Here is a 24,461-nt window from a genome sequence, read left to right as displayed (position 1 = left end):
CTACTCTCCTGTGTTGTTGCTTGGTGAGTAGCTGCTCCTCAAATGAGGAAATCTAATGTAAATGTACTGCACAGGTGCGCAGTTCAGAGAGGGCTCAAGAGCTACTCTTAGAGCCCCTGAGATCTACCGGTAGATCGCGATCTACTGGTTGGTGACCATGGCCCTAGGACAACATCTCTCATTCCCTCCCCCATCCCTCTGCCCATGGCCAAACTCTCTTCAAAGCATGGAGGAGCTAGCACTTGGAGCCCATTATGCCAGTCACTACATACACATGATCTAACATAGAACAGGGGATGTATTTACTAGTCAAATGTTGGGATCAAAACCATTTGATCTGAGCCCATTTTTGAGATCTGATACATTCCTGAACAGAGTCCAAGCGTGTGAAAGTTTGGCAGATGTTATCTTTGGTTGTTTATACAGTTGAGTAGTTGGTGCATCTCTTCCTCTCCCCCCAAGCCACATTCTCTCACTCCCAAGTAGTAACAGACCACCCAGAGTCGAAAGGGGAAGAGAGGGTCTGAATGGTGAGTTTCCTTTGGAGATGCGAGTTTGACTTTAGCCCTCTGAGCAGATCTGCAGGGCTGAGTGCGCACCACCTGAGCACTTCACATTTTGAGTTACAGTTTACTAGAAAACTCACCACTTTCCATTCCAGGTAAATACCCTCTTCCGTGTAAAGCATGTAGTCAATCCTCCTCCCGCTGCCTTTGAGTGATGCCTTTCTCCCCTTTTGACTTGAACTATGGTTCTTGCTGGTAGGGTACACCACATAGCCTTTCCTCCCTTCTTCACTTTCCAGCACCCTGTTATAAAAAAAATACCAGCCTGTTAAGGATCTACCAGCTCTATCCCTAAGTGTAGAATAAGCTTAGGGTTGGGGTCAGTATTGTATTGCAGCAGGACAAGGACCCCGTTGTACTGTGTGCTGCACACATACCTAGACAGTTCCAGTGCAAATTGCAGTGTGAAATCCATTGTTTCGGGCATGTCATGTACAGCATCAGGTTATATGGGTTTACCTCCCTTAACTGGGACTCTCTGGTCCAGCAACATTCCTGGTCCTGTGTGGCAGAAGTGCAGTGGGGAGCAGGGGGAGGGGAGGGACTGGTGACTCAGGTAGGAGCTAGCACTTGATCTCATGATGCCAATCACTACATACGCATGTGGGGGTGGACGGTGCAGCAGAGTTCTGCCCCCTGTGGCTGGGAGGTAGCAGGGGTTGGTAGCGGCTGCGGAGCTCAGGGTCAAGCAGCGGCCATGGAGTTCCAGCCCCGGCTGTAGAGCTGGGGTCCCACAGTGGCTTGGAGCTCGAGCCCTGGCCACAGCCATGGAGCTCTGGCTCCCACGGCAGCTAGGGGAACCAGTCTGGGGAGCCACAGCCAGGCAGGCAGCAGCAGTGCTGGGCTGGAGGCCTAGCATGGGGAAGCAGTTCAGCATGGGACATGTTGGGAGGGACGTCCCCGGTCTGGCAAATCCCTCGTTTGGGACCGGTCAGGTTCTTAGGGTGCTGGACAAGGGAGATTCAACCTGTATTAATCTGCAGCAGACTAAGGAGATAGTTCTACTTGGAGATTCTCACAAAGATCTCAAAACTTATATTCCACTGTGTCTGTGGATCTGACGCTGATGTCAGTGGCTTTTGCAGGACTTGTATGCTTACCAGTCAAGTGAACTAACTGTCCTGTGGGTTACTTTAGAACAGACCTTTGCATTTTTATCAGAATGGACAAATTAATCCCAGTGCAGCAACTCTGAAGACAGTTAAGTTACACCAGGTATGAGTGTTACACAAGGTACGACTAGCGCATTTTTCAGGGAAATAATGAACAGGAGAATAAACCAGCTTTTCAATTTCAGTCTATGTGTCTGTCACATTACTACTAAAACAATTAGATTTAATTCAAACCCTATTATTAATAGTTTGATCAATTACACGTAACACATATGGCACTTTACATAGAATCATAGAACAGTAGAACTGGAAGGGACCTCGAGAGATCATCTTCAAATCCTCACTATATATGGGTATGTCTACACTACCCCACTAGTTCGAACTAGGAGGGTAATGTAGGCATACCGCACTTGCAAATGAAGCCCGGGATTTGAATTTCCCGGGCTTCATTTGCATAAGCAGGGCGCCGCCATTTTTAAAACCCCGCTGGTTCGAACCCCGTGCAGCGCGGCTACACGGGGCATGAACTAGGTAGTTCGAACTAGGCTTCCTAGTTCGAACTACCGTTACTCCTCGTGGAATGAGGAGTAACAGTAGTTCGAACTAGGAAGCCTAGTTCGAACTACCTAGTTCGTGCCCCGTGTAGCCGCGCTGCACGGGGTTCGAACCAGCGGGGTTTTAAAAATGGCAGCGCCCTGCTTATGCAAATGAAGCCCGGGAAATTCAAATCCTGGGCTTCATTTGCAAGTGCGGTATGCCTACATTACCCTCCTAGTTCGAACTAGGAGGGTAGTGTAGACATACCCTATGAGGTGTGTGAGGACCACTTCCATTTTACTAGAAGAAACTGGTCCAAGGTCAGAGTAAGGTACATCTAACATTAGAATTCATGAGTTCCTAGCTCCCATCCAGTGCTCATGCCAATAGGACACTCTTCTCTCAATGCAGTCTTTACAAATACAGAGTAGAACCTCAGAGTTACAAACACCTTAGAAATGAAGATTGTTCATAACTCTGAAATGTTCATAACGCCAAACGATCCATTATGGTTACTCTTTCAACAGTTTACAACTGAACACTGACTTAAGACCACTTTGAAATTTTACGATGCAGAAGAAAAATGCCATTTTTTCTTAATGTAAATGAAACAAGCATAATGTTTCCTTACCTTGTCAAGTCTTTTTTTTTAAATTCTCTTCAATTTTTTTAGTAGTTCATATTTAATACAACACATAACGGATTTGCATTTTTAGTTCTCTGCTGTTCCCTGATTGGGTACTTCTGGTTCCAAATAAGATGTGTAGTAGACAATCCAGTTTGTAACTCTGAGGTTGTACAACTCTTTACTAGTCTGGGTTTTATATATATTGACAGTATGTGTGTTGCTTTGCAACTTTTTATCATCTCTGAAAGGAACATTGACTTCCTTTCTCATATCCTCTTTAAACATATGTTTGGCTAAAGTAGTGCTCACTAAAATATGAAAGTAAAGTGATTAATGCGTAGAGTTAATGGGCTAGACTTTGAAAAAAGCATGCACTCAACTGTGTATAGAAAATTCATCTGCATTTTGTACATACAGTTAGTTATTGGATTTGCCCAGATAACTGAGGCAACTCCACACCCACGCAATCAGGCTTAACTAGTCATCACTCACCATGTTCAATCACAGAAATTTTGAGTATTCATTTAAGTATGCAGATGCGTACACCCTTTTGTGCATGCACTCTTATGTACTAAAATTACAGCTAAAACATACAAGCAAGTGATTTTGAAAATCAAGTAGTCGAAAATGATTTACTTTACTTAGTTGCCAAAATCTAAGCTCAGAGATCTGTGATTTCCCTTGTAAAAGTTGATTACATCATTAAGCTGCATCAACTTTTTCAGCAGAAACACTGATCCATGAACTTGGGTCCTAGCAGGTGCAAAGACTTTTAAGTTCTTGTGAAAAAATGACATGGCCTGGATTTTTTAAATTATCAAAATGAAAGGGTTAAGTGGCTAACATTTTATAAGTGGGGGCTTTTTGGGACAAAAGTGAGAAGCACAGGACTCTTACAAAATGATTTGAAGTCAGGAACAAAAAGAGTCCCTGGTTTTATTATCACCTCTCAAAATTCCCTCCTTTAAAAGAATCTACTGGGATAAGGCAAGAACTGCAACACTTAAGAGGACTAGTTAGTTTTTTGACAAATTAAAGTAAAGGTAAATAATAACTGGCTAAAGTTGATTCTTATAAGAAGCACATTACTCATCTTATAAAATAATAATCCATCATAATACAGTATGATTGGCTATTAAGTCTATAGAAAATAAATTTATTGCAGTTTATTTACTTCCTCTGATTAATTTAAATACGAAAATTCTGATAGTTATCTAAGTGCAGATATTTTTAATAACCAGCATATCAAGGGAAACTTTCTTTCATATAGGATATTTTAATTTGGAGTGACATGTAATTAATTGTGTTAAATGAGCTTATTAGAACATTCTGATCCTATAACATAAAGAGTCAGACTGGTCATTTTACAGCTTGTTTCTGAAAGCTGTGCTCTTTGTGAAAGTCTCATTTAGATTCAAGAAAGATTTGGCTATAGTGAAGCTGACCGCTTTTGAAAAACAGAAGCTCATGCAGGATTTGTAAGTGCAAATTAAATAAGCAAGTTGAGCAAAAGCTGCACAGACCTGGATCAATAGTGGAAAAAATCCCTCCAATTTCCTCTATGCAGTCACTTGGTTTAAAAGAGCACTTGCACCACATTTATATTCACTTCTTGTGACCGTTTCAGTGATTGAGCCATCTACACAAATGTTTATGGAATTTTCATTTCAGATGCTCCAGGACAAGGAATTTTAATTTTCCTTGCACTTGTAATCTCAGTAAAATTCATATCACTTATATGTGAAGGGATGCTGCTTGACCCTAAATGTACGCTGTGCCACCGAAGTAGAACGTAACTACCTTATGTCTTGGTCTACACTAGGGAGTGATTTCAGAATACCTCCCCTTATTTCAAAATAGAACATGGAGCATCCACACTACCAAGTCTGTTATTTCAAAATAGTGTTTCCTGCTTTCCACAAGGAATAACTCTTATTTCAAAATAGATATTTTGAAATAGCAGTAGTGTGGATGCTCCACTGCTGCTATTTTGAAATAACTACTCCCCAGAGTCATTCACAGTAATTGCTCCCCAGTGCTTCCTGGGGATCTAAGTTAAGGTAGCAGGTCCATGTTAAGGGAACTTGCCTCAGACTAATTTTGAGGCTTCCCTGTAGCGTGGACATGCTATTTTAAAATAAGTTATTTCACAGTAATTTCCTGGTGTAGACATGCCCTAAGTGAATATAATATATTATGCCTGGCCAGAATGATAGACACAACAATCTAAACTTTATAGGGATGATGCCTCAGATAATACTAGGACACAGAAAAGTGAAAGTGTTTTTTCATTAAAAAAAAAAATCACATTTTTTATTCTTGAAAGATTTAATACCCCTAGCGTGGCTACATGAGGGAGAATATGTGAGTGAAAGAATGCTATCCCACACTCCAGGACAGGAAACTGCAGGCTCCTCAGCCCTTCTGCTGCTGTTCTAGAGTGAGGCATGGAATTGTGGGCCACTTTTTCTCCACACACATTGCTTTGGGGCCACTGAATCTTCATAAATGTAGGCGAGAATCCCATCTCTTGACTGATTCCTAACGGGACCTTCTGTGCTGGACTATGGAGACTTTTCCCACTATAGTGTCCCAGTAATTCTGTACAGCCAAAGCATACTCCACAACCCCCTCATCCTCCCATAATAGACCTTGAATGGTGCTTAAATGCTGCATATGGCCTTGTTCTGGCCTTTTGCACCAGGTAAATTTTACCATCTGTGAGACGAAATAACTTGCTGTGAATTAAAGGCTCAGCTTTATAGCAAAGGCTCCTTCAGCACTGAAGTATATTTACATTGCACTATTGTTCAGAGGTGGAGTCCAAGTTGTAAAAGATCATTATCTATCTTATTAACTTGTCCCAGATTTACAGAAGATTAGTTAATAAACAGCTTGCTCACTATTTACATTTATATTCTGCTAATCAAGGGGTCAAGCTTGTTCTAGCTCGTATGATAGTTCCCATTACTCAGCCTTTTAATAAGGGAAAAGTCTGTGCTGTACCTTCATTGACTCATCTAAAATAATTAATAATTTGGACTGTGATTTCATTAATAGACTGCAAGAGGTTGGTATTGACTCATTTGCTGAACTCTTTCCAAAGCTGTCTATGCCAATATAAACAATTTCTTAAATTTATATGTCAGCCAAATTTTATTACTGAAGGATTTCTACAAGGATCTATTTTAAACCCAATATCACTTGCCTTTACCTTTAACATAAACAATGTAAGTGTGACAGCTGGAAGCTCCTTGCCATATTTATGCTGATGATCCCATTTTAGATCCTCTATACACTTCATGACTATATCAGTTATGAATAAGCTTTGTAAAAATTAATTAAAATGCTCCTAAAAACCTATTAACTGTAAAATGATTAATGTAATGTGGACTCTAAAACTGCAGATAAATCTATCTATATATTTTAGAAATGTGCCTGTCCATTTGTTCAAGAACTCCTCCTAAACAGTAAGAGCTAGGACCACCAAATATGGCATGCAGCTTCCTCTTAATCTAACTTAAAGCAAAGTCAGGGTTTGGTTGTGCCAGGATAATGTCCTTGGAATGGGATTGTTTTCCATGTCACAGAAAAGGAGGGAGCTGCTAGGAAGGATAGTCATACTGCAGAATGACCACAGGGGGCAGCTGCACCAGTAAGAAAGTGACTGGCTGCATACTGCCGGCCAAGCCATTGTGCACAGGTAAGGTTCCCATGCTGGTCCCCAGGACTCACAGCACAAGGCTGTCCTTACCAATTAGGGGAACCTATGCAACTTAGGGCTCCTCCCTGCTTCTGCTGGGTCCAAGTACTTTCTTTTCCCTCCCCCTCTCCCACGCCATTCCTGCAGGGGATCAAGGACTTCCCTCCCTCCCCTCCACTACTGCTATACCCCCACATCCTCTTCCATAAGCCACTGCTCTTCACCAAACCTTCACACCAGTTCCCCACACACACAAACCCCCTGCCCTGAGCCCCTCCTGACCACACACCCTCACTCCTGTGCCAGCCAGCCCAGGGAGAAGCTGATGGTTGGGCCACATGGCTCCCATTGCGCAGGGCCAGCCCCAGACCCAGGCAATGCTGGGTAAGTCTTCTAGTATTGTCATAAATAGTACCTGCAAATTGTAACTGCAAATTGCTCATCAAGGTCTGAATTCTGTCTCAAATGCTTCTTTCCTTATAAGGGATTGCCTCTCTGTAAACCCCAATCACTTTTAGAAAAGCTATGGATGAAAATCCTTTCCTTCTAGAAGGCCTGATTTAAAAGTCTGTTCAAGTCAATGGAAAAAGATTCCCACTGAGTTCAGCAGGCCTTAGATCAGGACTTCAGAGAGTGAAGGAATTGCTGAGTGTTCCAGGAGGAAAAGAACCCTGACACAGATCTTGGCAGGTAAGAGTATTTCATTTCATTTGTAACAAAATTCCTGGGCAGTGTTTTCTGTCACACTTTATATTACAGTTGCTTATAGTTTCTAAATAGTCAATAAATGGACGATATTGGAATAAATGTCTAATAAATTACGAGTTCAATGGATTACTTATCAATACTATCAATATTCATGTATGTAACAAATATTAATCCTTTATAAACCATTTATAAATGTGATTCATCTTTATTACAAAATACAAATAGTTCCTTTTATGGTTGGACTTCTGGTATATTTGATTTTTATTTTAATAAGAATAGTAAATCTATTCAATGACAAATTGGCCCAAAGGACGCCTTGAAAATTCATCCACCAAAATTTTAGGGAGCTCCAGTTTGTAAATCTCTAAGCCAGCACATAAAATGGGGAATTATGTGCACATGCAGCTTTGCCTGTGGAGGCCAAATAACCCTTCTTTTACTTGCACAAAATCCTTCAGTACATGATAGTTTTGCTGCTTGTACATGGGAACAGATGTGCCTGCAAATGTGCATGTAAGACAAGGGTCATTTGGCCTGTACAAGCAAATATAAATATGGTCATAGATTTTGGAGACCTGTTGAGATTTTGGAGACCTGCCCATAATAATTGCTCCTGGATGCTGATTAATAAGATGTCCCTAAAAGAGGTCACAGTTTGCAAATTGTTGAATATAGGCTAGATATGGATTTTGCCTTTTAAAATCTGTAAGTTCCACACTATTAAATCTTTAGTTGAGTTTTATGACTGGTCTTATTTCACATATTCAACCAAGTAACTTTTCAAACAACCATATCGTCATCATAGTATATTTCATTTATAGAACTTGCTTCCAGAAATTCTGTGGAAAGTAAGTACAGGCAGTCCCCAGGTAACATACAAGATAGGGACTGTAGGTTTGTTCTTAAGTTGAATCTGTATGTAAGTCGGAACTGGCGTCCAGATTCAGCCACTGCTGAAACTGATCAGTTTCAACAGCGGCTGAATCTGGAGGCCAGTTCTGACTTACATACAGATTCAACTTAAGAACCCCAGGCATCCCCAAGTCAGCTGCTGCTGAAACTGATCAGCGGCTGATTCCAGGAAGCCCGGGGCAGGGGCTTCCTGTAGACAGCCACTGGTCAGTTTCAGCAGCAGCTGACTTGGGGATGCCTGGGGCAGAGCAGCTAGGGTGCTGCTGGGTTGGTCCAGTAGCGCCGCCGCTCCTCGGCGCTACTGGACCAACCCAGCAGCACCCAAGCTGCTCTGCCCCAGGCGTCCTGATTCAGCCGCTGCTGAAACTGACCAGCAGTGGCTGAATCAGGACGCCTGGGGCAGAGCAGCTGGGGTGCCGCCGGGTTGGTCCAGTAGCGCCCAGAGCGGCGCTACGGGACCAACCGGCAGCGCCCCAGCTGCTGTACCACAGGCAGCCGGAGCAAAGCTGCGGAGCACAGGGGCAGCGGGACAGCCCAGACGCGCCGTGGCTGACCTGCTGCCCTTGGGCTCTGCAGCTTTGCTCTGCTTTGCTCCCCGTCCCCCTGGTCTGCAGACCAGGGAGACGGGGAGCAAAGCAGAGCAAAGCTGCGGAGCACACGGGCAGCGGACAGCCCAGACGTGTCTGGGCTGTCCGCTGCACGCGTGTTCCGCCGCTTTGCTCCCCGTTCCCCTGGTCTGCAGACCAGGGAGACGGGGAGCAAAGCAGAGCAAAGCCAAGGAGCCCGTGGGCAGCGGACAGCCCAGACATGTCTGGGCTGTCTGCTGCCCGCGTGCTCCGCCGCTTTGCTTCCTCTCCCTGGTCTGCTGGAGACCAGGGAGACGGGCCCCGTTCGTAACTGCGGATCCGACGTAACTTGGATCCGCGTAACTTGGGGACTGCCTGTATGTTTTGATACGATGCAGCAGTTGGATCTAGAGCACCTTTTTATGCAATCTGCTATGAAGACAAGATGTCCAAAGAACAAGCACATACTTGTCTGTTAGAGATGTTGCTCAGCAAACTACTAAGCTAGCATCAGAACTGCTTCAACAGTATAGTATCTAAGGTCTTGTATAGTCCTTAAAGAAATATCTCCTAAGGTTTCACCAGCCTTGGGGAAGTGGTCTTTTGTGTTCTCTGTAGCAGGGAGTTTTAACATGCCCAAGACTTATCGCTAAATCAAACATACCATGAAAACAAGCTGCAAGTACAGGAAAGTACTACTGGCTGATAGTCAGCTTTTCCCCCATGGCCTGTTTGCTTGTGCACACACACACACATATGCACACACACACTTTTTACAATGAGTTATGGGAACTTTCTTCTACTAGGACAGTATCTACATAATCTCACAGGGTTAGTCTGGTTCTAGTTCTTGGGCTGCTTAAGTCCCTCATTGTTAGTACCAAATCCATTGGACACAACAGCTACGGGGAGATCTTCAAACAGACTGTGCTATGCCCCGTCTGATAGCATTCAGAACTTTGTTCTGTTATCCTGTTCCAAATAATGGAATGTAGACTTGGGTGTGACTTTCCTGAAAATTAGCCAGCTTTGAATTTTGTAGTGCATACCTCTTTTGATAATATGGTTAACAGCCACAGGTTTTGGAGTCAGGATCCATACTTCCCCAAAATTTAAGGCTGGTTAGACCCAGAGTTTAGGTAGTCTTGTTTCTACCCCATCTCTACACCCATTTCATTTTTGAATGGTTTGGTGTAAACCTAGTGCTGGGTAAAGGGGGAAAAGTGACATCTTTAGAATCTGGTCGTCCATTTGGCTATATGATAGCATAACTCTATCTGGCTTGGACAGTGATCACACTGTTTTAACCTTCTATTTTCTGTACATATATCCCTGTGGGCCACGTGGAGCCACTTACAGAGATGTCAGGTCAATTTCTAGAGTTAATTAAATTCTAAGAATGTCTGCTGTTTTTGCCAAATCAAAGGTAAGCGACACATTTCTCAAAAGCCACCAAACAGCCATCAGATAATAAATTTTAGTCACTAATAACCAGCATTAATGTATTAAATACAAAATAACAAACTAGCTTTTCAATGGACTGCCTGTAAACAGTGAAAGAGACTGAGTGCATACTTCTGTAGGTTATCTGGAGTGCACACTTCTTCTTCATACAACCCTTCAGGATCTAATAGGGTACCTGTGAACAAAAAGGAACACATGACTAGCTCAGTGTACCTGTTGCTACTTGCACCTGTTGTTGTTATTCGTAGCTATGCAAAGGGAATGAAATCAGAAAGTGTCCTTTTCAGATTTCACAGCATTTTATGCTCACTTGTCATTTGCTTTGGACAAGGTTAATACCAGTTTACATACTTCAGGAATTGCATATTGTAGGCTGATGCTTTCCATCAAATGGGAGTCTTCCATTTCAGAATTAATGCAAAAATCCCCTAATTGCAGTGAGGATGGGGATAGTCACACTCAGTTCCTCTACCGTCCCTCTTTCTGATCCCTAAATGTCTCTTCTCCCTGGCCTCCTACACAGAACAACCCACCTCAGAGCTTCTTAAATCTTCCTGGGAAACTACCCAATCTGGCCAACCCAGTCTGTTCAGACATTGTCTATTTTTTCTCCTTCTTTCTCGCAGCAGAGCTATACACTCAAGTGTTCCTCACCGGTTGCTATCTCCAGGACCTGATATGTTGAAAGCTGGCTGCAGAGAGGGAGTCAGGGGAATCAGGAAACATCTTCAATGGCAGGGAGCTAGGGCGAGACTCTCTCTCAACTGCCAGAAACCTTCCTCCCAACCTTCTATATTTGTACTTTCTACCTAACCCTTAAAAGCAGCCAACTGCCCACGTTTGCATTGCTGCCTGGTAAGACCATTGCCTTGATTTCACCTCAACTTTGAAATCCCTAGGTCTCTGCTTCTTCTTAGCTTCCCCCAAGTCTCAGCTCTCTGGGATCCTGTTGTCTCCTTTCTTGCACTTGTGAATAACACAACCTCTTCCTTAGTCAAAGCAAAGAGTTCATTAAGTGAAACCTCTACCACTCGTGTTATTAAAGCTTGTCATGGCTGTCCAGTGGGCAAAGTCATCTCTACTATATCTCAGTTGAAGTTAGTGGAATTACAGCAGGAATGATTTTTTTCCTAGGGTATGCAGTTTGAACTGGAGATCAACATGAAAATGGTGCCAGTGGAATTGTTTACTTTGTCACAAGTACTGATTTATAACTACATCATTAATAATGGGGTTGGAAGAGTCAGATCAGAAGCTGAATGCTTCAGTTTAAATACAAATAGCTTGGTGCAATGCAGAGACTAAAATTAAAATACACAGAAACCACAATGGTTCAACTGGATTTTAAAAATGATTTTTAAAGCTGCTAAATTGTGGCAGGCTGCTTGAGTAGTCTTATACGCTGCTGACATGTTCAGTTCCAGTGGGTCTGTGTTTCAGCAGTGGATAAGGTGATTTCTGTTTGGGTACAGTTTATGGAGGTTGGACCTCTCTGGTCCGGCATCCCTGGGATCTGCTGACCCCAGCCCATTTCCTTGCCCCTAGGCCGATGGTCTGACCCTGGACACAAGGCTCCCTGCCCCTAGGCCGATGGTCTGACCCTGGACACCAGGCTCCATGCCCTGGGCCGATGATCGGACCCTGGACACTAGGCTCCCTGCCCCGGGCCGATGGTCTGACCCTGGACACCAGGCTCCCTGCCCCGGGCCAATGGTCTGACCCTGGCGGCCCAGCTCCATTGCCAGCCTGGCCCCGGTCACTAGGCTCCCTGCCCTGGGGCTGTCCAGTCTCAGACCAGAGAGATTCAACCTGTAGTTTAATAAAGTACTCCGAGGCTTACAAAAAGATCTGATATGAGGGGAGGACAGTACTTTTAAACCACAGTTTGTAAATATATAGTCCCCACTTAACTGCCGTTACTGCCCCTTAGATATAACAAATGCTGCCTGCAGGTGGGGTCAGGGTAAAATAGGTTGCCTCTGACAGCCTGAGATAAACTCTTACCAATTGCCCATGGCTTTTCCTCTCCAGGTCCAAGCCGGCATGGGTCTTTGTAGCGTGTAAACAGGGAGTGCTGCTGTTCCAGCTTGTCCTCTGCAAGGAAAGAACAAGTCCCAGAAAAGGCAAATCAATCACACAGTACAAGCTTTAAAAACAGTGCAAAACCTGGTGCCACGCAAAAGGCAAACTCGACTCTCCCATCTGTGCCCTCAGTTCATGCCCCTTGAAGGGAGAGGGGGTTCTCGCCATCATTCTGAAGCAACCTCTCTGTTCAAGATCACAGCAGCACTGATTTAATTTGAAACCTGATTTCACTCCAGTTTCTAGGGCAGGGGTAGCCAACCTGTGTCTCTGGAGCCATCTCTGGCTCTTCTGAAGTTAATATGAGGCTCCTTGCTCAGGCTCTGACTCTGGGGCTGCAGTGACAGGTGCCAACTTTCCAATGCTCAACTCCTGGCTCCAAGTGTATTGCGCCCTCGCTCCTTCCCTCCCCCACAGAGCCTCCTGAGTGCCATGAAACAGCTGACTGCAGTGGGCAGGAGGTGCGGGGAAGAAGAGGAGGCACTGATCCGTGGGGCTGCTGGTGGGCAAACGATGCTGCAGATGGGAGAGCGGGCACCTGATGGGAACTGCTCACAAATTACTGTAGCTCTTTGGCAATGTACATTGGTAAACGGTGGCTCCTTCTCAGACTCAGGTTGGCCACACCTGATCTAGGGTAATATGGGCAACAATCTGTAATCAGCTTTTTAAAAATCACAAAACTGTAATCACCGTTTTAAAAAAGAATTGGAGTCAAAATTCTTATGAACCATGAGCTACATTTTATAAATTCTCTAAACCACAGTCCTCAGATTTGACAAAAGGAGATTTCCCAGTTTAGTGCTAGGTTAATAGCTGAAGGAACTGATGCCCTTTTTTGTATCTTCATAATAGAGATGTCAACGTGTAGTTGAATATACGATTAACCAATAAGCGTAGACTTATCAGTTAATCTTGTTGACTACACACATTTCCCCCTCTCCCCTGCCTTGCTGCTTCTGTATCAGAGGCAGCAAGGGAGGTGGAGTGGGAGCTGGTGCCCGTAAGGAGCTGGCTTACAAACTGGCCCCCACAAGAACCAGATCCGCCTGTTCCCGTCCCCCCATGCTACTGCCTCTGATAGAAAGGCAGCAGCACAGAGGGTGAGAGGGCAGGCTGGAGTTGATACACACAGAGAGCTGACTTTCAAGCCAGTTCCCCACATGTATTGGCTCCACAGACCCACCTGACCCCTCTTTGCTCCTTCCTATAGAGGTGGGTGGGCAGGCAGGAGCAGGTGCTGGGGAGAGCCTGCTTAAAAGCTGGTTCTCCCCAGGACTGGCTCGGCAGTACCGCCTGCCCCGCCCCCAGCACTGCTGCCTCAATCAGAGACAGCAGCACAGGGGAGGGGCAGGGGAGGCTGCTGCGAAGCAGCCTCTGTCTGCGGTGAGCCCAAGTTTCCCACAGACAGAGGCTGCTTTGAATCCCGCAGAATAACCTCTGTCTGTGGGAAGCCTGGACCCTGCACAGACAGGGGCTGCTGCCACCCCGCATTGCTGCCTCTGTATAAAACCATGATACGCCCACGTCTTGACTATGAATACAGAAGCGGTCACCTCATCTCAAAAAAGATATATTAGAAAAGGTTCAGAGAAGGGCAACTAAAATGATTAGGGGTTTGGAACGGGTCCCATATGAAGAGAGATTAAAAAGACTTGGACTTTTCAGCTTAGAAAAGAAGAGCCTAAGGGGGGATATGATAGAGGTCTATAACATCATGATTGGTGTGAAAAAAGTGAATAAGGAAAAGTTATTTATTTATTTCTACTATATAAGAACACGGGGCTACCACATGAAATTAATAGACAGCAGGTTTAAAAGAAACAAAAGGAAGTTTTTCTTGAGTCAGTGCACAGTCAACCTGTGGAACTTCTTGCCAGAGAATGCGGTGAAGTATAGGACTTTAACAGGGTTCAAAAAAGAGCTAGATAGATTCATGGAGGTTAGGTCCATCAATGGCTATTAGCCAGGATGGATAGGAGCGGTGTCCCTAGCCTCTGTTTTCTGGAAATGGGTGACAGGAGAGGGATCTGGTGAGGATTACCTATTGTGTTCCCTTCCTCTGGGACATCTGGTCCCATCTGCCACTGTCGGCAGCCTGGATACTAGGCTAGATGGACCCAGTATGGCCGTCCTTATGTATAAGAGGCTGCAGCGCAGGGCGGCAGGCAGCCAGTCCATGAGGGTATCTGGTTTTTAACCTGGTTTCCCTTGCAGACTCACTCTGCCTCCCACCCCGCACTGCTGCCTCTTATACAGAGGCAGCAGCACGAGGTGGCAGGGGGCTCCCCAGGAATGGGTCCAGGAGTGCACTGGCTGCTGGCCAAGCCCCTGGGGTCAATCGAATAGTTGTGCAACTGGCTAAAATTTCAGGAAGTTCATGGCTATTCAATTACCCAATAGCCAACATACCTACTTCAAACCGGTTTATTGCAGGCAACAGTAATATAGATTTTACACTTTGTCTGGGTATTTTACATCAACCTTGCGGGACCTGTCTTGATGCCCTTTCAATCTCTAGTTTCTACAAGTCTGCTAAGAGTGTACTAATTAGTGCCTGCTGTGGTAGTGGCATGTTTGGGGAACTGAGCTGATATCACCAACTAATTTCAGCTGACTCTCTGAACACACAATTTGATGACTTTGGGCACTAATTATCCAGGCTAGATTTGTACTGGTGAACTAATTGTGAAAGACCTTAGGCCACCTGAGATTACTGGCATTATAGATGTTGTTATATATTTCAAATCCTCCAAAACTCTAACACATGAAAAATAAGCCACTTTCCTATCTATTCCTTGTCCTCTCCTCTCCCCGCCTTACCTCCTTTCTTATCCTGCCTTGTTGCATCTTGTCTTAATATAGAACCTAAACTCATTAAGTCCAGATTTTTTAAAGGTACTTGGACATCTAGAGGTGCAGATAGGTGCCCAATGGCAATTAGGTGGCTAGGCAATTTTGAAAAATTCCCGCAAGGGACATAACTGCATTTTTTAGGTGTTTAAAAGAAGCAAGAGCCCTTCTGACATCCTGGGCATGGAGATGCCTTTCCTTAACGGTCATATGTGCCTTAGGAGAGAAGACAGGGAGGAAAATGTCTTGACCCATGTGGAATGTAGAGACCACCTTGGGTAGAAAGGCAGGATGGGACCACAGTTGAACCTTGTTTTTTAAAAATACATTATTTGGGGGCTCTGAAGTCAAGGCATGCAGTTCGGAGACTCTCCTAACTGACGTGACTGAGGGACCCTTTGCTATATATGCCTGGTTGTCTGCTTGCAGCTTTCACTCCCCCAGAGCAGGATTGCTACTCTGGATTCAGCCATGAAGTAACCACACCAGGAGGTAGAGAGATTTCAGGTCAGGATGAAGCAGACAACTGTGATCCTGGGAAATTAGGTCTGGGTGGATTGGCAGGGGAAACATTTTGAGGCTCATCAGGGTGCTGAACCAGTGTTGATGGGAACAGGTTGAGATGATGAGAACGACCCTAGCCTTGTCCTCCTTAATCTTCATTAGGTCCTTGGCGATGAGAGGAACTGGAGGAACACATAAAACAGACTGTGTCCATGGTGTGATGAAGGTATTTGATAGGGAGCCCACGCTTGAACCTTGTACCTTGCCTGGAGCAGAAAAGGTGGCAAATCCTTTACAGCATGGTGGAAAACAGGTCCACCAGAGGAGTGCCCCATATCTGGAAGAGAACAGAAGCAACTTCCAGATGGAGAATTCACTCACGGTGAGAGGAGAACTGTCTGCTCAGTTTTTTTGGCCAAGAAATTCCTGGCCCCCAAGAGGTGCCATGCCTCTAGGTTAATGTGCTGGATATAGAAACTCCAGAGATGGGTTGGTTCCTGGGAGACATTGCAGAGTGGTTGACATAGAACATCATGGCCATATTGTCCATGAGGACTCTTAACCACTCCACCAAACAGATGAAGCAGGAAGACCTTGCACACTCTGCACACTGCCTTGAGCTCCTTGACATTTATGCACCTCTGCCACAGACCAGGTGCCTTGGGTCTGGAGTTCACCTGGATGCCCATCCCAACTGAGGTTAAAGGCATCTGAGACCAGCAGAGCAGAGCAGAGAAGAAGCCTGGAATGGGACTCCACCTAGTTGGTTCACCAGGTGAGGGAGTCAAGAATTGAAGCTGGGATGGTCACTACTCTGTCAAGTGAATGCCTGGAAGGTATGTAGACTGACACTAGCCACTGTGGAGTGGACACAGCTTGAGCCTAACATGTCACATTACAGAGGCACACACTGCCATGTGACTGAAAAGCAGAAGGCAGACTCTGGCCGTGGTGACCAGCAAGGCGCTCTCAAAAGGGGCACCTTGGTGCATGCTTGGGATGGGTGGATCTGCATGTGAGGATGGACTTACTCTGCCTCTTTCTAAAGCCCCTGCATTTGCTCCGACCCAGGTCCTGTCGGGAATGGAAAGCCTGAGCCGGGGAGCTGGTGGCTTACATTTTTTTACATGCCAGTGTGAGAACATACAAGCCCAGGATCCTTTAAGCCGTGCAACTTTGTGTCCATCTGCTCAACAAACAGCACAGTACCATTTAAGGGAAAGTCCCAGATCAACTACTGCACCTCACCTGATAGCAGCTGATAGCAGCAGCCAAGGTGCCCTCTGCATAGGGACCGCCATTGCCATAGTGCGAGCCATAGAGGCTGCCACATCCAAGGCTGTGTGGAATGCCACTCCAGCTCCTGTGGCTCCCTCATCTGCTAGAGCCCTGAACACCTTCCTAGAGTCTTCAGGGAGCAAGGGCTCAAATTTTGTCATTGCCTGCCACAGGTTTATGTCATAGCAGATTATGAGGGTTTAGTGGTTTGCCACAGGGAGTCGAAGGCTAGAAGATGAATAATATTTTTGGCTAAATAAAATCAAGCCTTTTAGAATTGTTATTTCTTGGGGTGGTCCCTGCCTGGCCTTGTCACTTGTGGTGATTCACAACAAGGGAGTTAGGGGCAGGATGAGTATATAGGTACTCACGCCCCATAGCAGAGACAAAGTACTTCTGTTCTGCCCGCTTGGAAATGGGGAGCAGAGAGGAGCAGTTTACCGCAGGGCCTTAGCAATCCTGGCAACCCCATCACGAAGTGGTAAGGTCACCCTGACAGGGGCTCCCTCACCAACCACCCCAAAGAAGGTGTACTCGGGCTCTTCCAGTTCTTCAGCCTGCAAATTCAAATGAGAAGGAACCCACTTCAGAAAGTCTTGGTAGGCCCTAGAATTGTCCACAATGGCCTTGTTAGAGGAGGAACAGGATGCCTGTGGTGGGGAAGCCTCTTCAGGCAGCAAGGAGGTCAAAAGCTGAGCCGCTACCTCCTGTTCAACTGGCGGGGTGGTAGCCCACAAGACCTCAAGTACCAGATGCTGCTTAATGGAGGAGACTGATTACACCACCAATGTACCTGCTAACCAGCATGGCACCTATGATGGCATGGGAAACTCCTATGGATTCCAAGGGTACCAACGGGAAGGCCAATTCCGAAGGCACTGCATGGGCTGCAATCCTATTTGGGGTACCGACAGTGTTGGGAGAGGTGCCTGTGCTGGTGGTACAGAAGCTGGATCCAAGGTGAGGTTCACAGAGCACACAGCGACCAGAGACCAGTAGTGGGGTGAGTGCAGACTCCCAGTGAACGATGGCAGCTGGAAGATGTATGCTAGAAGAGGTGCAGGAATAATACTGACCAGCAGCAGTGTGGTGCTATGAGGTGGAACAAGACCACAAGCCCCTGTGCCCCTCCAGGATATACTTTGGAGAAACCAGCACCAGAGAATGGAGCTGATGTGGGCAGCAGCACTGGTTGGCAGGTGACCTGTCCCTCAAATGGCGATCAGACCCTGGGGAGTACCAGTCCTGGTTGTGTTGTCTGTGTCAGTGGGGGACACGTGTCTCCAGGGATCTGTGCCTGTCTCCCAGCAACCCGTATCTTTAGCCACCAGCAAACTGCTGGGGCCCACCCAGGGTTGCGGGTTCTGCAACCATTGCCACTTGGGGGTGATGCGCAGGGTATTCCTTTGGAGAGGGAACACAGTTTCTGAGGGGACTGGGGTGGTGTCAGAATGAGTTTTCTCCTATGGCGGGGATCATCTTAGAGCATAATAGGTGGCATCAGCATTGAAACAATGCCGGGCCACTTGCAGAGCCCCCATTGTCAATGGCACCCAGAGTTGTTCCGCATTGCCTGGAGTAGGTGATGAGAGTGAGGTACAGTGCATCACTGCAAGGGGGCCTTACAGTTTGACAGGGCTACAGCAATGGAAGTAGAGCTGGCAGTTGATTTGGGTTTGTCCTTCTTGGTCCCCGGTCATCTGCCTGACCTGATTTTTGGGCTTCCTAAGAGGAGCTGTGGATGGGAATGGTGCCGGTAGCCGATGGCATTGGCAGTGCACTGCATACTAAAGCACTGGTGGTTGGGGCCAAGTCCAAGTGCTGTTTGGGCACTGAGGCTAAGGTAGACTCCATCAGGAGTGCCTTCAAGAGAATGTCCCTTTCCTTCTTGGTACAAGGTTGAAAGGACTTGCAAACACGGCACATGTCACTGATATGTGCCTCTCCTGATCACCACAATTACTCACTGCCAACTGGCATAGGCCTGTGGCAATTGTGACATGACTTAAAGCTTGAGAACATCCCAAGTATGCCACATCCCAAGGCAATATCCCTCTAGGACTTACTGTTAATCTAACTACTAAACGGGCAATTATTCGCATGTGCAAGGACTAAGAAACATGACAGTGAGAGCTGTAGCAATGAAGTCCCAAGCACTGCCACTGGTGACATGGAGGAACTGAGGGTGAAGGGGCATTGTGGCACCTTTTATGGGGCAGCATATGCGTGCCACTCCAAGGGACGCTGGAGCCAGTCCACTTATGGATACTGATAAGGGAGAATCTTCTGGCACCGGTACACGTGGCATGCACATATATCTGTGTCAAAAGGACATGAGCAAGCACTAGAAAAACAAAGATTCACTGTTGAAAACACAGCACTTTAAAACAGAAGAAAATGTATTTATGCACAAAAAATGATTCCATTTCAATGCCTGCCTGTCTGGTTTTTGGGAGGAGTCAGTGGGCCTGATTCTCCATTGCATAGCCTCAGCAGTGTGTTTGCTGAAGTTAGAAGCTTGTGGTATGACTGCCTCACAAGATGCACTGATCACGAAACACTTACCAGGTTACATAACAGACTGAGAGAGACAGAGAAATACTTGGTGTTGTGCTACTGTTCAGGGGGCTGGACTTGATGACCTCCTGAGGTCTCTTCCAGCCCTAGGATTCTATGACTGTTAGGCCTGCCATTGGTGGAGGGAGAAGCAAAAATGGGCAACTGGACCTGGGCCCAGTGTTTCAAAGAGACCTAGAGCTCTCGGCCACTGGCACTGCTAATATGGCAGAACCCTGGTCCCCTTTGAATTAGCACCAGAGCACCGTGTCAGGGTCTCTGTGTGGCTTTCAGGGCAGGAGGGGGGAGGGCTCAGCACTGCACTCCGGGCGGCACTGAGGGCTGTCTGTCCTGGCCCTGCTCCTTCCAGCTGAGACGCTGTCCCTTCCAGGATGAGGAGCTTCTCCCCACACCTTGCCCATGGGTGTTTGGTGGCTGTTGGCCCCGATGAATATTGTTATTCTGAGTATTAAAACAGTCCAAAATACAGCCACCATACTACCTGCATTCTCAAAATGTTTAATTTCTGTCAAATTGGTACTGATGGTGCTCTATCTACTTCAAGCCCAACAGCAAATATATGCCTTTAGGATTATTTTATGTAACAACAAACAGGTACAATAGACACTGGATCAAGAATCGAGGAGAATTATAATTCAGGATATACTATTTATTATAGAAAACATCATAGCTAGTAGTATTCGCAGCATCAAACCTTCAAATATCAACACTGCAGTAAATCCAGCAATTTTTTAAAGAAACGCATGAAACTGGCAGTGTCCCTTGATAATTTTCCTCTTTGCAGCATTTCTACCATTCTAGAACTTTAGAATTTCTTATCAACAGCTCAAGTTCCCTTTACAGATCCTTGGAAGATTCACAAGTGTCTGAACTTGGGACTAATGATGTCATATGTCATAGTTTATACTCAAAGCAACAAAATCCATAAATGTGTATGACAATGGACAATCTCAAAATGGGAAAGGGGAACTTCTTCAAGTCCAAGCTAAATATGTCACCTAAATATGTCCAAGCTAAATATGTCACCTCTGCATCAACCAGATTAAACCTAGCCTCCTTTTACAGGAGAGCAGCATCACTCTTGCCAAGGCACAATGCTGTGTGACAATCTCAATTCCAACGAGAAGGGGTCAAAAGAAGGAAACAATACGAATGTTCAGTCTGTAGCCATATTTGTGCAAACATCCAGTGCTCCAGGGGCTGTTACAGGCTTTTATGTCATTGCATCTGTTTTTCCCTAGCTATGTATTTTGCTCATTGTGTCTTAAAGAGCTGAGAACTGATGCTTCATTCACTCGGCTGCCTTGAAAGATGTCATCTTTAGAACCACAAGATGACTCTGAAGCTGAGGCAGTAATAAATTAGCAGTGTCATCTTGGAGGAATTGCAGAGGAGCAGAAAACTAGTATATTCAAGATTTGACAGGCATGCTTAAACCAAATCTCTCCTATCTCAGCATCTTATTGATGAATTCAGATGCTTTTATTTAAGGACCATATGAAATCTGTGCAATTTTATTCAGCCAAGTTTTTCTCTGTCACAAGATTTCATATGCCTACAAACATTCATCAGAGAAGCCATGGAAGGGAATAAAATGTTGTGTTGATTAATGTACTAGTATGCAGCAATTGTTACTATTCGTGGCTGAGAGGTATGGCACAGTGCCTCATTGAAAGGCTTTGTATCCATAGCAAAAGGTTTAAAATATAATAGATTTCCATTGGAGTCAGACTATAGCAGCCTGACATTAAAGACAGCCCTATAATCCTTATAATAAAGTTCCTGATAACTGAGAACTCAGTGTGCTGATGTTAGAAGTGTGATAACTCTGCTAGGGTGCAACTGAATTGCTGCAAATAGCTCTAAAACATGGAATGATCAAGTCACTTGCAAATCACAGACGAATTAATTGTAAAACTTTCAACAAAGAGAGCAGGATTTTCACTTGAACAAGCAAACTAGTCTACAATTTCATAATTGGTAATAAACAATGTAGAAAGCTGGCAAATCTAAAAATGCTCAGTTAATATTTTTACTTCCAGATTCTTTACAGAGTAAAATTGGTAAATATCTAGATTTCATACTTTAAAAAAACAAAACCTATATTTTCATTCTAATTACATTATCTAGCAAAGATTTTTTAAACTTAAAACGTTCTCCTGCAGAATTGTAAACCAAAACACTGCAGCATTGTTCTAACTGAATGCATGAGAACCAGAAAGTGAAACTGACTATAAATAGAAAATGGAAGTGATCAACTTAATTTCAACTTTCATGTCAAATAACTCCCTTTATTTCAAAATAACAAGTGGAGCGTCCACACTACCAACTCTCTTATTTTGAAATAACTCCTGTTTTCCATGAGGAATACCGCTTATTTCAAAATAGTTATTTCGAAATAGTGGTAATGTGGCTGCTCCACTGATGCAATTTCGAAATAACTACTCCCTAGAGACATTCAAAGTAATTACTGCACAGTGCTTCCTGGGGCTCTAAGTCGAGGTAGCGTGTCCATAGAGCCAAATTCGGACTAAATTCAAGGCTTCTCTGTAGTGTGGATACACTATTTCAAAATAGTTATTTTAGGAGTTATTATTTCAAAATAATTTTCTAGCGTAGATATGCTCTTATTGGTTTAAATGAATTATGTTTACCTGCCAGGATATCCTAAGATATTAAAATTTGGAGCAAAGCTACACAAGTAAATATCTGAATTTTGACTGGCTGTTATCTGAGTTCAGCTAAAATTGATTTACCTCCAAGTCAATAAAACACGGACACTTTTGCTTTATCAATAAAATTCAGTCAATAAATCTGGTCTAGAATGCTTGATTCATAATTTCAAAAGCCAAATCAGAGTGCTTGCCAACTTCAGTATTTGTTCTTTAGATACTTTTCTACTCAACTTCTGTGTTCATTTGAAATTGGAGATGCAATAACTAAGCTGAGCACAATCGATCCAAAGCTGGGTATAGTAAATTATTCATCTCATATGAATCCTGAGTGCCAAGTGGAAGCATACTGTAATAGGAGACAAGACCAGGCAATGAAGGGGTAGTCAACATTTTGAATTTTTGCATTTTAACTATATCTATCCAAACCAGATTAATTAACTTCTTCAGTGATGACTGGAACTATATCTTAGCAGCAGTTTTTTAAAAAGCTTATTCAAAGGTATAATATGAGAGGATAGGAGTTATTTTGTACTGTACATGAGTTAACTTTTTCTTTAACATAAATAGCACACCCAGCCTGTCTCACCAGATGAACAGTTGTCAAAGTTGAGATCTCCACAGATCACATCAAAAGCCACTAGCTCCTCTGGATTGGCTGTGCTGGAGGAGGAGGTAGATTTTCGGAAATCAGCCAGCCAATCTTGAAGCAGATCAAGTTGCTCACATCGAACAGTAGTGTCTCCTATGGGAAGCATGAAATGAAAAAGCTGGAGTACCAGGGAACATAATTACTCAAAATGTTGCATGCATCTTGAGCAGCTAATGGACATTGGTAGAGACATAAAACAAAATACACAGGTGGACGATAAAAAGAAACCACTCCAACTCCTTCTACCTATACTCTCTCTAAATAAGCCCTTCTATCACATCTTTTCCTCTACTGCACGGTGTACATTTAAACAATTTGGGGCAAAGAATAGCTTACAATCTGTATGTAAAGTGGTTGGTATTGTTTTGGACAGTATGAATAAAATTTACTCTCTGTGCAGAGACCTTATACATAAGTCCTGGAAAAAATGTTGAAATGTGACTTAAATGATCTGTAGCACTTCTGCTAGCTCACTGCACAGGGTGTGTCACGCTCGTTAAATGTAGTTTTTGATATGCAATTTGTATAACATTAAGTTTGCAAAGTAAAGAATAATTAAGTTAAAAAGTTCTAGAATTAAGATGCCATATGCATTATGATACAGTCTTTAATTACATGATTGCAAACTATTTTGTCCAAAGAACCTCTGCTCCATTCAATGCACAGGATAGATGGTCAAGATTTCATTTTATTCTCACTATTTGCTACACATTCAAATGCTACCCATTCAAACACTCCTTGGACTACAGAATTATGAATTTCCCCAAGGGCTTTATTATGGCATGCACCACTGTAAAATCAGTGACGGAAAAAAGCTATTTAAGCTATATAACAGTGCTGGCACAAGAACAAATGGATATGAACTGGCCAGGAATAAATTTAGGCTGGAAATTAGAAAAAGGCTTCTGAACATCAGAGGAGTGAGGCTCTAGAACAGCCTTCTAACTATAGTATGTGCAAACAACCTAATTTGTTTACTCCAATTGTGAGCTCATCTGTGAAAAGTTAATGAAAATTAGTAACATGTTACAATAACCTATAACAGCAAATGGAGGAAAAGGTGCAAAAAGGAGACAGACTCAATAAGTCCAAACAAAAAAGCCCATCGATGTATTTCGAGGACTGTTACAATCATGACAGGTAAACAAGAACAATGTGAGATCATAAGTCAAGTAACATCACTTATTCATCCTGATCTCAAGACCTGTCCTTACCAGACAGAGACAAGAGAGAGACTCAGGCTATGTCTACACTACCGAGTGTCTAGGGAACGCGTCTGCAGTTCTGACATTTTTTTGCAGAAGAGCAAATGAGCTCTTTCAGAAGCCCTGTAAACCTCGTTTCACGAGGAAGACGGGCTCTTCCGAAAGAGGAGGTTTTTCCGAAATTTGACCCAGTGTAGATGGGCCAAATTTCAGAAAAGCCTCTTCTGAAAAAACAATCGGAAAAAGGTATGCAAATCGCAAAGCGCAATTTGCATATCTTTTTTAAAAAAAGAAGTGTAGTGTAAACATAGCCTCAGATGACATTACCACCTCCATCAGTTCAGGCTGAATTCTGACTGCCACCACGAATGTGAGACTATGTCACTCCATGCCCCAATCCTGTGTGTGTTTTTCCTTCGCTGCCTTATTTCTTCTTTCCTAT

At 44.3% G+C, this 24,461-nt stretch overlaps 1 protein-coding gene across 2 annotated transcripts in view; it reads right to left on the bottom strand.

Moving 5' to 3' along the window:
• SMPD3 (sphingomyelin phosphodiesterase 3) overlaps positions 1-24,461 on the bottom strand; it is a 228,625-nt gene that overhangs the window by 7,735 nt on the left and 196,429 nt on the right. For both annotated transcript variants that reach the window (XM_006117573.3, XM_006117574.4), the window contains 4 exons: positions 22,752-22,907; positions 12,201-12,290; positions 10,308-10,371; positions 647-809 (listed from right to left, as the gene is read on the bottom strand). In XM_006117573.3, the coding sequence (XP_006117635.1) occupies positions 647-809; positions 10,308-10,371; positions 12,201-12,290; positions 22,752-22,907 (473 nt within the window). The remainder of the gene's footprint in view (positions 1-646; positions 810-10,307; positions 10,372-12,200; positions 12,291-22,751; positions 22,908-24,461) is intronic.

This window comes from Pelodiscus sinensis, chromosome 12 (assembly GCF_052426305.1).
Source record: "Pelodiscus sinensis isolate ZL-2025 chromosome 12, ASM5242630v1, whole genome shotgun sequence".
NCBI lineage: Eukaryota > Metazoa > Chordata > Testudines > Trionychidae > Pelodiscus > Pelodiscus sinensis.
The sequence above is the reverse complement of the archived record's forward strand: the minus strand, read 5'-3'. Positions and strand labels throughout refer to the sequence as shown.